General features: G+C 43.1%; 1 protein-coding gene across 1 annotated transcript in view; it reads left to right on the top strand.

Annotated features, from left to right (window-relative positions):
- LOC108927614 (piezo-type mechanosensitive ion channel component 2-like) overlaps window positions 1–15802 on the top strand; it is a 99619-nt gene that overhangs the window by 19054 nt on the left and 64763 nt on the right. The window contains exon 3 of the mRNA XM_029246222.1: window positions 6565–6690. Coding sequence (XP_029102055.1) covers window positions 6565–6690 — 126 coding nt within the window. The remainder of the gene's footprint in view (window positions 1–6564; window positions 6691–15802) is intronic.

Genomic DNA, 15802 nt, shown 5'->3' with positions numbered 1-15802 from the left:
ACTGTACCTCTGTGTTAAGTCAATATTAGTGAAGTGTGTGTTGTTCTCATGACCCGCGGTCATCCTCAGTCGCAACCACATCCACGGTCACGGCTCACTTCTCGCTGCTGACCTGCATCACGTGGTCTTCTCCCCATGTAGCCATTCCCTTCTCTCTTTATTGATGATGTTACCATGTTTGAAATGTCAGATAAATGAATGCTTGTGATGTAAATGACAGAATTTACTGTGTTCGCTTTCAAATTGGCTGTAAGTTGGACTGGTAAGAAATCTGTCTTTAGGCACAAAAACTGAGGTTCTTTTTTTTTTTGGTGGGTAAAAAAAGACCCTTTTACTCTGAGCCCTGGCACAATGATTGTTTCTACTGCCCTTGTTCTTTGTATTCTTCTTGTTGTTGTTGTTTATCATTTATTGTTGTTGAAATAAGGATCTGCAGAGAAATTCTAGCCTTGTGAGCAGAAATCTTCATTATACCCGTTTGCAGAGCAGACCTGTTTGTGCCAGTTGAGGTTCACCTGCATCTCTCTTAGTTTATACTTAACCAGATTTATTTAAATGGACTGACTTCAGTAGCGGTCCCATATATCGAACATTAGAGTCAGTAAGTTCCAAGACTGGCCACCGTGTGGTGCTGTTGTGGTTCCAAGCCATTGTTTATGTAATTGTCAGTCACATAGGAGAAGACTTTTGGGGATAATGAAGGAACGTTTCACTGTAGGCCACTGTGTCACGTTACATGAAGACAAAAATGTTATAATAAGACCATTAGGTAATAAGATCCCACCCCTCTCTACTGTAAACTTGGTTTGAGACCTTTTTTCTGCTCCCGACCCAGAGGTCAGGAAAAAACTAAACCCGTTGCTTCTCAGCATCATTTTTTAACTTTTGGACAGAAAGAATGGAGCCAGAGATTTGGCATCATGGGGTTATTTTAAAACCCTTAACTTATTCCCTTGAGATGGTCACGTTTTGTGCACATAAATATTTTTTTTTTTTTTTAAAAATCTGTCAAGAAACAGACCACTGTATGGAACGAAGCCACGGGACATGTGTCCGGTGATCTGCGCGCGTTCAGAGAGTTCTTGTGGGACGTCCAGACTCGAGCGAAATGCGGTTGGTGCGGTGCTGCCGGGCTTCGGCTCTTCACAAGCACTTCATCACGCACGTGGTGGGCCCTGTGCATGTAAACATGGTAAATGGCTGAAAAAGTCCCGGTGGGGTCGGCGACGAGAGCTCGGCACGGGCGGGCGGGAGAGGATCCAGACCGCATTCTTACTCTATGCGGGAGAGGGCAGGAAGGACAGGGTTCCAAATGGGAAACGTCAACTTCCCCAGGAACTGAACGTCAGGGGAAAGGTTGTCACCTGGAGGTGGGGGGTGGGGGGTCATCGGCGGTCAGATCCGCGTCCCTCTTACGCCGAATGTCCTTCCGTGCGGGACTGGGCACGCTAAAGTCCGATTCCGCAGCGACCTTGCTCACCTTCCAGATGTAGCCGAAGGAGACGCCGCAGTGACACACTTCCCAACTATTTGACAGTTCAAAGAACAAAGATGTAAAAGTGAGCGAGTTCAAGTCGCAAAATGTCAGCTCTTGTCCTCTTGTTTATTGTTCTGTCCAAAAAAAAGTGTTTTTTGTGATTTCATTCCAATAGCGCTGCTCTCTTGTGCTGCCCGTACAAACGGCCCTTTGTTCGCTGTGTTCATTGATGAATTCCCCTGGCAGGGGCTGGGGTCGAGGCCCTGCCTCCCTTCACACATATGGTTCCAGCACGGCCTGTGGGGGAGAGCCTCGAGCGTTGCATTCTGGGAAATGTCTGGGCTATGAGTCACATCATAAAATGTAATTGAACGCTGGAAGAATATTTGTCTGTCTGACAGGTTAAACTCCCAGTATGTAAACTGTGCACATGCTAAATACCGTGTTTGTTACTCTTCCCACAGATGTCATTTCTGAGTCAGCTTCAGGCAGAAAGGGCAATCGGGGGACGAGTGCGTTTGGTGTATATTAACACGCAGCAGGATTATGTATTTTATTTCGCTCTTTTTAAAATAATTTTTGCGACTTCGAAAACGGTCACTGGACCACATCGTTTTCAGAACTTCTGCGGTCCCTCTGCTCGGCAAAATGTTTTCTTCTCTTATTTTGCAAAATGACCTTTCCTCATGATTCCTTTGAGATTCCATTACTCATCATCACGAGCCCCTGTGCACAAATACTGTATTTACTGCTTTTGTACTACGTTACAAGTATTAGTACATAAATGATGTAGAAGTATGAGAGGAATTCGTTTTAATGCTTTACTTCATATATAATGCGGTAAAGGCAGCGGATTGGTCTCGGAGTTCCGCTCAAGGCACACTGTGCAAAAAGTAATGTCAGTTTAAAATATTTTGCTTTGAGTTTTCATTTTTAATAATTCATATTTCAATTCATTAAGTATGTGTGTGTTTTTTTTTTTTATGTAAATATGAAGTAAGCAATGAGTAAAGGAAGAAAGGCTGCACACACATCCCTCGTTGTGAAGGGATCAAATTGTCATTTGTTATAGGGGAAAAATAGGCTTCTGGATAAATAATATCTCAAATTAAATTAATCAAAATACCAAATAGAGCCATAGGTCTGTAAGATGCTGCCTTTAAATTTGGACACACTCACTGTGCCATCCATACATACACACACACACACACACGCGCACTCTTTCTCGCTCATTCACGTATTCCGCACACACATTTGCCAAAGTCGCTCGTCCCGAGTGGGGTCGTGGCGAACCAGAGCCTAACCCGGCAACACAAGGCGCAAGGCTGGAGGGGGAGGGGACACACCCAGGACGGGATGCCAGTCCGTTGCAAGGCGCCCCAAGCAGGACTTGAACCCCATACCCGCCAAAGAGCAGGACCCGGCCAAACCCGCCATGCCGCCGTGTCCCCCGCACACTCCAGCAACCCGCAAACAGTGACTCGGACGCGTTTGCATGTTCTGCCCGTTTCCCTCCGGGTGCTCCTGTTTCTACCCACACTCCAAAGACATGTGCTTCAGGTGTACCGATGACTCCGAATTGCCCACGGTGCGTGTGTGTCCGTGCACGTGTGTGTATGCGTTGCGTGTCTCTGCTGTATTGACAGGCAAATGATGGTAGGCAGTTACTGAATGCGAGTAGATTCCCACTGGTTACATGGAGGCCCATGAGTGTACAGGGTGTGTCCACAACATTCCAGATGTGATCTGTGTCTTCAGACGTCAGCAGCTCTCTTTCGGTGCTCTATCACTGTCAGCTAGGAAAGCAATGTAATGACAAGTACAAATAATCCAAAGACCTGAGAGATGTACGTATGTGGACTTCTAAGCCTACAAGAGAGTAAAGGGTAATGAGATAAGACAGCGTTAGCCCACCTGTAGCCACCTTTAAGGGCTCCTTCATTTCCACTGTATGCTGCTCAGTTGTTATTACATTTATTTAGCAGACACTTTTTTCCAATGCAACTTCCAGTGAACTCTATTTAGTGTTATCAGCCCACACACCTTATTTACCGCGGTAACTTACACTGCTAGATACACTACTTACACTAAGTCACTCATCAGTGGAACACACTCTCTCTCTGTCACTCACACACTATGGGGGAACCTGAAGAGCATGTCTTTGGACTGTGGGAGGAAACCAGAGCACCCGGAGGAAACCCACGCAGACACGGGGAAAACATGCCAACTCCACACAGACTGAGTGGGAATCGAACTCGCATCGTCTCGCACCACCCAGGCGGTGTGAGACAGCATCGCTACTTGCTGTGACACTGTGCCGCTCTTGGACGAGCGAGAAAAGTTGCGTATCGATGAAAGGCGGGGAGCGATGAGAAAGAGAGTAAAAACAGTGAGTGCGGAAAGCACTTTTTAGGACCTTTAAAAGCACAGTGAGACATGCGAGCGGTTAAGGGTGATGGGTGTGGAATGATGGACACGTCGCTCACAGAACACGTGGTGACCAAAGAGTCGTAGCTGTGCAGAGAAGTGCTGGATTCTCGGTCCAGTAAGACCGTGTACGGTGCTCATCCAGACTTTTCGTGTGAATAAATGAGGAATAGTTTCATATGTGCATAATGATGACCCGTACACATGCTCCACCAAAGATGTACTGGATGTTGCATGTAAGGACCGAATATGAACAGTTATATATTTACATTCATTCCATGGACACTTTTCTCCAAAGTGACCTCCAATTTTAAGGTTACAATTATTACGCTTACAAGCTTATAATTTATTTACCCATTTACACAGCTGGGTAATTTTACTAGAGCAATTCAGGGTAAGTACCTTCCTCAAGGGTACTACAGCCAGAGGTGGGGATCGAACCTGTGACCTTTAGATCCAAAGCCAGCAGCTCTACCCAGTACAGGACCAGCTGTCCAGTGATGCCTACTGTCCCATGCGGTCGTAATATTTGAATTATTTGTGCTCTTCGGGGTATGTATGGTTGTGTAGCCGTAACCATTCTTCCGCTGCCCCCGGGGAGCGAGAGCTGCGCGTGTGCGTTATTCAGTTATTCACGCTCGACGGCACCTCCCAGCCGACGACGTGAAGCGCTTGTTGAGCCGCATGTGTGTGTGTTTGACTTGTGCTGCCCTTAGCACTTTGGCTCGGTGCTCTGGATCGCATCCCAAATGACTTGTGGTCATTTACAGTCCGTCTTACCAGGTTACGGAGTCGGTTTCCGAAGGACTCTGCGTGGAAACGTTTCTTACGAGTTCTTAGAAGTTGCTGTGTGTGTTAATATTTCGAGGTGCACAAAGTGACAAATTTTACCAGTGGCTGAACTCCAAATATTATTTCACATAATCTCTTCAGCGGCTTTAGTTTGATCTGGAGTAAAAGTGCTCCGAATTCTGACGTAACCGTGTTTTTGGAACGCAAAGAAAGTTCTTTCCCGTGTCTGACATTTTTAGTTCTTATCCATCAGTTTGTCCAACACGTGTTAATTCATAAGAGGCCGTGTCCTCTCCTTTCTCGTAAAAGGGTCTCGATGCATTCTTTACCGCTTGCATCTCCCGCCCCCACCTTGAAAAACACACGAGTGCTCACCAAGTCCACTTTGACTTGACTGCAGCTTCCCCGTGCGAAACGGCAGAAAGGCAGTATTCTGGAACTGATTAGTCCAAGCGCGGACGCGAGTCCCGCCGAAAACGGGTGGTATGAAAATCGCCATCCGCCAACTCTTAGTCTAACTTGGCAGAGTTCGAGTAAATTTGCAATTCCAAAATCAAATTGTGCAAAGCTCATAGAGACATATGCACCAGGCCTCAGAGCTGTAATCGCTGCCAAAGGCCTATTTCGCAAGTATTCACTCAGGGAGTGAATAATATTGAAGCTGCGAAGTTTAGCTTTTGGAAAGAAAAGCCGAGTTAAAAATATTGTTCCTTTTTTTCAAATAATGTTGAATTTATTGTGTTAGTAGGGAAAAATCAACAGAAGTTTGAAAAAACATCTCCAGAGAAGTCCCCCCCCAAAAAAAATTTGAAAGGGTGAAAGGCTCTGTTTTGCCCTGGGTGCTCAACACACAACGGACAGCAAATTTATTCGCAACTGCACTCATTTATACCACTAAGTCACAATAACGAAAAGCTGAATAATATACATGTCCCTCTGCTTAAGGATAGATTTGATAAAAATCTGAGAAATCTCTAAAAAATGAATATACTTTCATCTGTCTGTTGTCTAACTCATTTATTTTATTATGCCTTCAAATAACAATAAAATCCAAACTCATTTGAAATGAAGGAAAATTATAAAAGGATCATCTCCACAATCTGAAAAAACCTATCAAATGTCCATCAGCTTCGTACGGCTTTATGATGTACGTGCCCTGCAGAAACTTAATAAAGCAGATGATGCTCATTTTATTTACGAGTGAGGTTCTGTATAAAATGTTGGATATAACTACAGTAAATAAGAATACTTTGTTCACTTTAATACCTTTTTTGTTTTAATATTTTTATTACTTTCAAGTAATAAAATAGTGGAAACGAGGAACAGCGAAAGCTGATGCTTTACATCCATTTAATTTCTGCTCGATCTGAGTGCATTTTGCTGTCAGCTAATGGGGAGATGTGTAAAAGCAGGTAATTTTCAATCGGCAACATACCGAGATTTTACAAACTAGAACGGCGAAGAAAATGCAATTTAAAATAAGATGGAATACGAATCTCTGAAAATTCCTAATGCAAATGTTTGTGTAACAATGCAGCGTGATGCACGCACGGGATCTTAAAGGGGTGTCAGCTGATAAGTGTATGATGATCCTCACACTTTCTTCTAAAATTTTTGGCCAGAGTAGAAGGAAAGAAAAGAAAGATGAGTGAACCTGCAAGCACTTCGTCTCTGACTCTAAATTTGCGTTAGTGAGTGTGTTTAGAGGGCTGTATTTGAACTTTTTTTTTTTTCTGTACAAATATTTAAAACACTGCTTTGAATTTTTTTCTTCTTTTAAAAAAAAAAAAAAAATCTGTGCCAATTAATTTATCGTGTTCCTTGGCTGCAGCCACACCGCTGAAGTTTGTTGCTTATTCCTCCTCCAGGCCATACGGGGCACCTACTGAAGTCCCTCTGTTTCATAAGTGTGACATTCCTGCTGCTGCACATCATCTACCAGACCTGCTTAAACAGCCTGCTGGCAGGAAATAGTTTGGACCCCAACTTTAACTGTAAGTATCGCGACTTACCTGTCTTCTCTCTGCTCTGCCTAGTTTTTATACATACAGGTAAGTAATGCTAAATTATAATGTCCCTATCATTAGGTGACGGTTCTTTCTCATTCATTGTTTTCATGTGAAATAATAAGGACTGGTGTTTGGAAAAGTACAACATGCCCTTCCACTTAAGGAAACACACAGACACACAGACACACACACACACACACACACACACACACACACACACACACACACACAGAGTCTGAAACCGTTTTTCCCGAGCGGGGTCACTGCGAACTGGAACCTGAACCAGCAGCACAGAGCGTAAGGCCGGAGGGGGAGGGGACACACCCAGGACGGGACGCCAGTCCATCACAAGGCACCCCGAGCGGGACTCGAACCCCAGACCCGCCGGACGGTGAGCACAGGCCGAACCCGCTGTCCCCTCCCCCTTAGGGAAATAATTTTCTTAAAAATGTGAGATCTCTAATAAAATAAAAACAAAATACTTGTCTACTCCATCCGTCCGTTATCAATAATTATCATTTATTATGTTATACCTTCATCCTACCCCCTCGTGTTAGCAGCACTCAATTGGCGAATAAGCAGTTTACCATTTATTTTCACTTGCTGTGTGTGTCCACACACACTGAATAATAATTGAACTTGAATCCACAGTGTTTGGTATCTCTGAGAGTTGGTTATGTAGAGCCAGGTGAGGAGCACTGAAGGCGATGAATCGGTCAGCAACCTGCACTGAATAGGGGCTTGTGGACACTTTTGTCTTTTTATTTAGAAATTACCGTTGTACTTACCTTAAACAACTGTAATATTGTTTTTAAGTTTATTGTTGCTATCTCCAAGTTTTTTTTTTTGGTTGCAAAACCTAGCCCACAAATAGTGCCACACCTCTGTTGTTAAGCTTTTTGTGACTTACATTTACATTTGGGGTAAAAGTGTGTGGAGTTACAAAGAAAACCAAACACAAACAATTCTTTTCTCAAGCGCGTTTTTAAGTTGAGCAAACTGCCTGGTTAATGTGTGTTTTCAGTGGACGGGCTGGGCTACCGCACATTGCAACCTCCCCATCAAATGATACTAATCATGTGGGAGCTGCATAAATACCATGGTTTTTTCTTTCTTTTTTTAAGTGCAAAGGGTTCATATTTGTAAGACTGGGTTGTTGGTCACTTTGCCAAGATGTGAGTTTCGGGGTGTAATTTTTCATCAGGATATTTAAACAGCATATCGTTATTTCAGATGCACTAAAACGGTAAATTCTCTTCTTCTCCAGACATTTATTGTTTTATTTTCACATTCAGATTACTGCAACTGGCCAGTAGTGTAACATAAAACACTGGTATTTCTGGTATTTATGGACCTTTAGCCTATATTTCTTATGTTACTACAGAAGCTCAAGAGGGCTGCGGTTCCCTCCGTTTGTCCTGGTTTTACCATGGTGCTCTTACATGGTTTATCAAGCATCATAAAAATAATGATAAAATATTGACCTGCATGCCCCAGCATAGTTTCAAAATAAGGTTAAAGCACTATTTTTTGTGTTGTATTTTTAAACTCGGTTTATTGGACATTTTGACGCCAGTAACTGGATTATACAAGATTCCCTTTGGGTCCCGAGTTCACATACAGAATTTGTATAGACGTTTCCAGAAAACTTTCTTTAATGCTTCGGGTACCGTATCCTGAAATATTTCTACTTTTTCATCCGTGGTGCTCGGTCATAAAGCTTTTCGAAGAAGAGCAGTTGCTTCTGAAATCTTATGTAGTAATCTAATAGACACTTTGTCCTTACATTTTTTAATGTGAATTGTTTCTTTAACATATAAATCAAAGTAACAACAAATTGTGGAAAAAATTGAAACATGAAAAATAGAAGAAACAAATTTTAAGATCATTTAGCAGAAAATGTTATCTCTTAATTCTAGAAGAACGTTGACTTGACCCACAAATGAAAATATTTCAAAAGTAACTGCTGACTAATCCCGGCTTGCATTTTTTAACCTGCTGAGGTCATTTTTATTATGCTGCAAAGAAGAAGAAGGCTTTTTGAATGAAGGTATGATATTTGAATGGAGATGAAGGTCAGTTGATGGAGCAGATGAGCGGTTAGGAGGAAGTGGCTTTGAAATAGATGGATTTGAGAGCTTCTTGAACACTGAAAGGGATTCAGCAGCTCTGAGGGAGAGGGCGATCATTCCCCCTCTTTGGAGCCAGAACCAAGAATCTTCAGGCTTTCAGTTTTTTCAGCCTTTGTGGGTGGAACCGTCAAGCACCCAGAGGTGGAGGAGGGATTTGGTGCTTGACGCTCTTGACGAACAGTCTTTGGGTGAGATGAAACTCCAGAAGATTGACATCTTTTCACTCTTTGATGTCCTGAAGGAGGGAAAAGCATTTATGTCGAATTGCACCCTGAACTTCGCAGCCTCATCCATTAGCTCAGCACGTTGCTACATCGATCGCAGGGCCCTGAGCCGAGCAAGGACCGGCCAGGTGATGTCCTGGTCCTCCTTTGGTGCAGCAGTACCCTTCTGCTCACACTTCTACACAACATCAGTGCGGAGCCACAGCAGGGAGGATGCAGCTTTCTCTCTCTCCTCGGCTGCTGCTAGGAAATAAACATGATGTCGTTAAAATGTGTTTGCAAACCTGCGACCCCCGAAAGGAAAAGGCAAACCTGTCTCAGGAAGCGAGGAGGCAGGAAAAGAGCAGAGCAGAAAGAAGTCGTAAAGCGATTCTTGCAGCTAAAGGGAAGTGTTTTAAGCCCCGAGACACCGTGTTGATGTCATTGATGCTTGTGCAGTTTTATAAGAGTGCGGAAAAACAGTTTGAAAATGTACCCACTGCAATTTTGCTTTATTTTACGTATTCGTTTCAATTATTAGTTTAGCCGACAGTTTTCGCCAAAGCATCATACAACTCGGCGAAGACTGGTACGTTTCGCCGGCAGATGGAGAGGTATAGATTCTCCAAGAACAACCGCTTAGTCTGAAGTCGCAGTTTAAAACGGCACAGAGCACATAAGAACCTTCTGTGTTTTGAGACCCTTGAATGCTGAGAGGGATTCAGTAGTTCTGAGGGAGAGGGGGAGGTCATTGCACCACAGTGGAGCCAGAACCGAAAAAATCAGTGCTTTTGATTTTGGAGCTTTTATGCTGCGATCAGGGGTGGAGAAGCGTTGCAGTCTGGTTGGGGTGTTGAGAGTGATCAGGTCTCATAGGCATTGGGGAGAAGATCCGTTGATGGTTTTGTTGGCCGTAACCGGAGTGTCGAATTTGATCCGGGCAGCGATAGGAAGCCAATGTAGAGAGGCGGGGGGGATACATGGTAACGCTTCGGCAGATCAAACGCAACTTGTACCATGGTGCTCAATATCAGGTAGAGAGGTCTCGTGGCAGAGGCCGGAACTCCACACAGGAGAGGGTTGCAGCAGCTCAGCTCGGGCAGGATATCGCCATGGTCTGGACCAGGAGTCGCGGAGAGTCTGTTCTGAGATAAGGATGTTATGCTGGGTGTATCTGCAGGACAAGGTTATGGCTTCAGTGTGTCTGGAGGACAGACGTGAGCACATTGTTACTCTCAAAAGCTCTTAAGCGATGAAGCAGGAACCCACAGAAATGCAAAATATGAGCTCTGATGTCATATTTTCATAAACTGTAGCCGTGAGATAAATGATCCTTTTTGTTCCCTTTTGCATATTCAACATACCAAATTAGTCCGGCATCGAACAATGGTGTGAGCGAGCAACTCCGGAGAGTCTTAAAGAATACCGGGGTTTGTTTACATCCCCACGTGGATATTGTTTGAGATCTTTAATAGTTTCCATGTATTTTTATATGATGATGTCCATGTATTTTAGTTTCGCTCATTTATACAACAGGGTATTGCGGAAGTTGAGCTTCTTATTTTTACCGCATCTGAGGCTTGGCTCTGCATTATTTAGACGACAGGATGAATTTCTAAACAGCCTCTAAGTGTACTATTGCAGCATCATGTGGTTGTAATAATTCTCAAGTCACATCCTGGAAATATGTTTTTCTTCTGTTAATCCTTCCTTAAACATGACAAAGTCAAACACAGGATGTCAGAAGCTTTTTTTTTTTTTTTTTTTTTTTTTTTTTGGTCTCTTTCACGATTGAGGACCTGCCAGAAATAACAGCTGCGTTATCATCTGAAGTATTATTAGATCAGAATTGCTTTCCTCACGGCACTGTGGAGGTTAGAGCTGCTGTCTTTAGGTCCAAAGGTTGCAGGTTTGAATCCCACCTCCAGTTGTAGTACCCTTCGGCAACATATTTAGTCTGCATTTATTCGTTTGGCTCATGCTTTTCTCCAGAGTGACTTGCAGTGCTAGTTTACCTACAGTGATTTGCCCATTTGTACAGTTGGGCCATTTTTAGGTGAAGTATCTTGCTGAAGGCGGGATTCAAACCTGCAACCTTTCGGTTCAAAGGCAGCAGCTCTAACCACTACACTACCAGCTGTTTGCTGTCTTATGCCAAATTGCTCCAGTAAAATTACCCAGCTGTGTAAATGAGTAAATAATTTCTAGTCACATTGTAGGAAAGCATCAGCTAAATTAATAAATGTTAATGTAGTACAGTACAAACACTCATCCGTCTAAAAAAGTGTTGTAAAACTGCAAAGCGATGTATGATCTGCTAAAAGATTTTCTTTACAGCACTAGTGTTTAAAATTGAATATCCAAGTTCTGTATAAACTGTGTTCACTTCAATATACATATTAATCAATGATAACTGCTGGGAAAAATCATAATTTGTTGCCATTGGATTATTCTTAAGTGTATCACAGAGTAATGTAAAATGGAAATAAAACAGTATAAATACGAAGTGAGAGGCTGAACCGGTACACCAGTTACCGCAGTGCATGAAACCAGATCACGTTACTCGATATGAAATGGAAATTGTACTTTTTACTTGTCTTTTGAACTACAGTTGCGGTTAATATAGATTTTGGTCCTCTTCACATTTTGGGATACATTTGGAGGGGGTCACATTTGTTTTTATAAAACACCGAATTCTGCGTTGCGGTGAAGAGTGACGGCATACCCTGCTGCTTTGCCGAGAAATGTAATGTTTTACCCCACAACTGGTTTCTTGTGTCCGTAAAACAAAATCAGTCTGTAAAAATGATACATTTTTTGATAAGACATAAACAAGCAAAAAAAGGTTGTTTTGCCTTTTTCTCCCTTTATTGGTAAGTGCCATTTAGAAATTTACCTGTTTTCCATTTAAAACCCCAGGTGCGGTGAATCCAGATGTGTCCAGATGTTAGAAACAAAGAGAAACCGAACGTAACGCAAGAGCCACATCCGTGTCATTCGTCTTGCTGCTGTGATGCGAGTGCGGTGGAGTCACGGTTCCGCTCGCTCTCCTTCGCCATTATTTCCGTGAGCTTCTCTTCTCTGCGTGTTTTTTTTTTTTTTTTTTTTTTTCCCCCTCCGACACTCAAGAGCTCTTCACTCGAGTGGCGGCGCCTCCATCTGGACACCCCTGTACCATCACGTGGGCTCGTCCGTCACGCACACGCTGCGACTCGCGACTCTCGCGGCTTCCGCCAAACTCGCATCGCTAAAAGTCCACGAGTCGTGAGCAGCAGGACCACCGGTGGCGCGAAGGCCGCCGGGCGGATTTCTTCACCAAAACCGGGTTTCGCCGCTCAGAATTAACGGGCTTCAAGCGGACGACCCTGTTCTTTTTGGAGACTATTTACAGACGTGATCGTACGCATGTCCCATGAGCCTCGCTACAATCCCAGCGGGTTTTGTTCACCTGGGACCCTCATCTCTAACCCTAATCCCCTAACCATAAACTGTACTCCTAGTCACCTAACTGATAAATTCCTCACCCTAAAATCTAATCCTAATCCCTAAACCTATAGTCTAATCCTGATCTCCTAACTGGTAAATCCCTAAAGCTAAACTCCACTCGTAATCCCCAAACTGGTAAACCTCTAACCATAAATTCTAATCCAGAGCCTCTAACCCTAACCCTGTCCCCTTAACCATAAACTCCAACCCTAAACCCCTAATATAAACCCAGTGACTGACTCACACGGAACACCCACACAGACTGTTTGTGTACGGTCTTTATTATTCTGCTACTAAGCAACTTTTAGTCATCGGTGGAGTGGATTTAAAAGACAAAGAGGAGGACGAACCCCGGATGAGCTGGGCGAGAAAGTCTCGCGTTCAGTTTCCACAGATGCCGCTAATCTCAGCATTGCAGCTCTCGCAGCCTGAATAACGTGCGGTTTTTTGGAGGGCCGTCCAACAGGAAGCACGAGTATCGCCGTTGACAGACTAACCTCCTGTTGCTTGCGGGAGACTCGCGATCGCACTCGTGGATTTGGAAGATCCGTGACTTACGAACATCCGCGTGGGGAGGTTGCCGGCACTTCGCTCGCCGATGTCCGTCCAGCTGCTCGTCCTCAGTTCCTGTAAGAGCGGGACTGCACACGTGTTGCCCGCTTGACGTGTTCCCCAACTATGCCTCTTACATTTATCTGATGCTTTTCCGCAAAGCAACTTGCGATGTTAGTCTACCTACAGTTATTTACCTATTTATACAGCTGGGTAATTTTACTGGAGCTATTTTAGGGAAAGTACCTTGTTCAAGGGTACTACAGCTCGAGGTGGGATTCAAACTTGCAACCTTTGGGTCCAAAGGCAGCAGGGCTCACCACTGCCCTCCCTACATTCTGCTCTCTTTAATGTTTCCGTACATTCGCCAATTAGGAATACGCGACCTGCAGAAAAGGGTCCATAAACGCAGCCCTGAAACCAGAGGGTAAGAAGTGGGGGAGAACGCGGTAAACCACGGGAAAGAGTCGGAGCGGAGGGTTTTCCTCCTCTTTATCAATTTTTCTTCTCCCAGAGGGACTTAACTAGATACAAAGGAAGGGTTCACCGTTTTTGTCACCTCCTATTGTTTACTAGCACCTTTATGTACAATTTGTGTCCCCCGGTGTTGTTTATCTAGATTATTTATTCATGTAAATGAACTGTAACTGAGGACTTTTCAGACTCTTGCATTTGTCGCAAATGTATTTTTTTTTTTTAATAAAGAATAAAGTCCACTTGAAGGCTTTTAAGTTTGAATTTTGTATGACCCCTCATGCCTTCAGGGTTGTGGTGTTTTTAACCGTTTTAATGGGCAGGAACACGTTTGCATCTGATAATTGTTCTTGGCGTGAAACGGTTCCTACAGAAAAGAAAACACGCACGTTTGGGGTGTTAATTTTTGCATCGCTTTTTGTTCCCTTTTTTTTTTTTTAAATGAAGGCAACAATATTTCTAGGTCATAGACACACATTTAGATATTATTCAGTACGTTTTGTAACGTTTCCTTTTTTCGAAGTTCATTCGCTCCTTATTTTGTCTGTTTATGCTCAATAAGGCGAAATGCTGGAGGGAGACAAGCGGACAAAGGCAGGAAAAGATAGAGAGAGGAGAAGGAGACGTCATGTAGCCTGGATGTGGATGTGAAGAATACGAGAGGAATGCGTTCACGATCGGACTGTAGAGATGACGTCGCTATTCTCTTAGCTTTCGTGAGCTCTTTGCAGTGGGGTTGTGTGTGGCCTGGGCTTCTAAGAAGACAGAGAGTGCAAACAGAGGACCTTTCATCAGGCAGAAACACTCGGCGAACTCTGTCCGGCCTGTAAAGAGAACTATTTCATACCAGAGATAGAAAGAAAATATACGGACTTCCTAGTTTACACACCTTGCGAGACTTTTCAGATTATTTTTTTTAAATCTAAAGTTGCAAAATCAAGATTTCTGATCTTGCATTACATTTATTTATTTAGCAGACACTTTTCTCCAGTGAACTCTATGTAGTGTTATCAGTCCACACACCTTATCCACCGCGTTGACTTACACTGCTAGATACACTACTTACACTGGGTCACTCATCCATACATCAGTGAGCACACACAACAGAGCACACACTCTTATCACTCAAACACTATGGGTGAACCTGAACAGCATGGCTTTGGAGTGTGGGAGGAAACCAGAGCACCCAGAGGAAACCCACACAGACACAGGGAGAACATACAGACTCCACGTAGACTGAGCGGGGGTCAAACCCACGTCCTCTCACGTCCATGCAGACACTGTGAGACAGTAGTGCCACCATGCGTAGTCAGCACTGTGTCAAGCTGCTGGCTACACAGCTCATGCATGAATTGTTAAATGATTAGTAATTAATGTAAATTGATAAGAATTGTTGTTTTACTCTAATGAATTTGTTCAGCATTTAAAATGTCTCAGTGAGATTCTGTAGAGCTCACACTCATTGATCAGATGAGATCAGATTTAAAGTCTAAAAAAGTTAGTAAGGTCAAATTTTTGACTGTGAGATGAGTTCTCAAGATATCAAAAAGGATCCAGTAGAAAGATTTCAGTGAGTCATTGCTGTATTACTTTTTAAAAAAAAAAAAAAAAAAAACCTAATAAAATAATTGACTGTTGAAGGGTGACACAAAAATCCTTTGTTAGGTTGGCATCCAGTCATGTCTGATTTCATTCATGCAAAGTTTCCCCAAAGGGGAATTCGGTGTCAGGAAGTGTCCCTGTAAACGCCCAGAAAAGTGTTCTGCAAAGTTTGTTTTTTTTTTTTTTTTTTTTTTTTTTTTCTTTTTCTCCCCCCCCCCCCTTTTTTTTTTTGGCTGAACTTGTGATCTGTAATTGCTTAGTGTATATTTTAACCTTCATCCTAACTCATGGTGACCATATTCTACGGAACATTCATAGTAGAGGTTGTCCTCAATTAAAGATAGCCCTCTTTGTGTTTATTGGAGTTCAAATATATATATCAAATTTCATATTTAAAATGTGGAAATGCGGCCGAAACATATGTAGCGCATTTCCACAATTAAAGTGGCTGTATAAACCCCCGGAAAACATAATATAATATACGCTGTATAACATTTGTCATTAATTTGGAAGGATTTTTCAAACATGTGGAAACATATTTCTCTTGGTAAGAAGTCAGTGGTAAACCTGGAGCAGTAAGGAATGGAGGAGCACCAATGTTCGCAACCTGAAGGAATATAGAAAAAGATAAAAACTAATTTAACATTA

The sequence above is a fragment of the Scleropages formosus genome, chromosome 19 (assembly GCF_900964775.1).
Source record: "Scleropages formosus chromosome 19, fSclFor1.1, whole genome shotgun sequence".
Classification (NCBI taxonomy): Eukaryota; Metazoa; Chordata; class Actinopteri; order Osteoglossiformes; family Osteoglossidae; genus Scleropages; species Scleropages formosus.
Note: the sequence above shows the minus strand (reverse complement) of the source record. Positions and strands in the feature narration are given on the sequence as shown.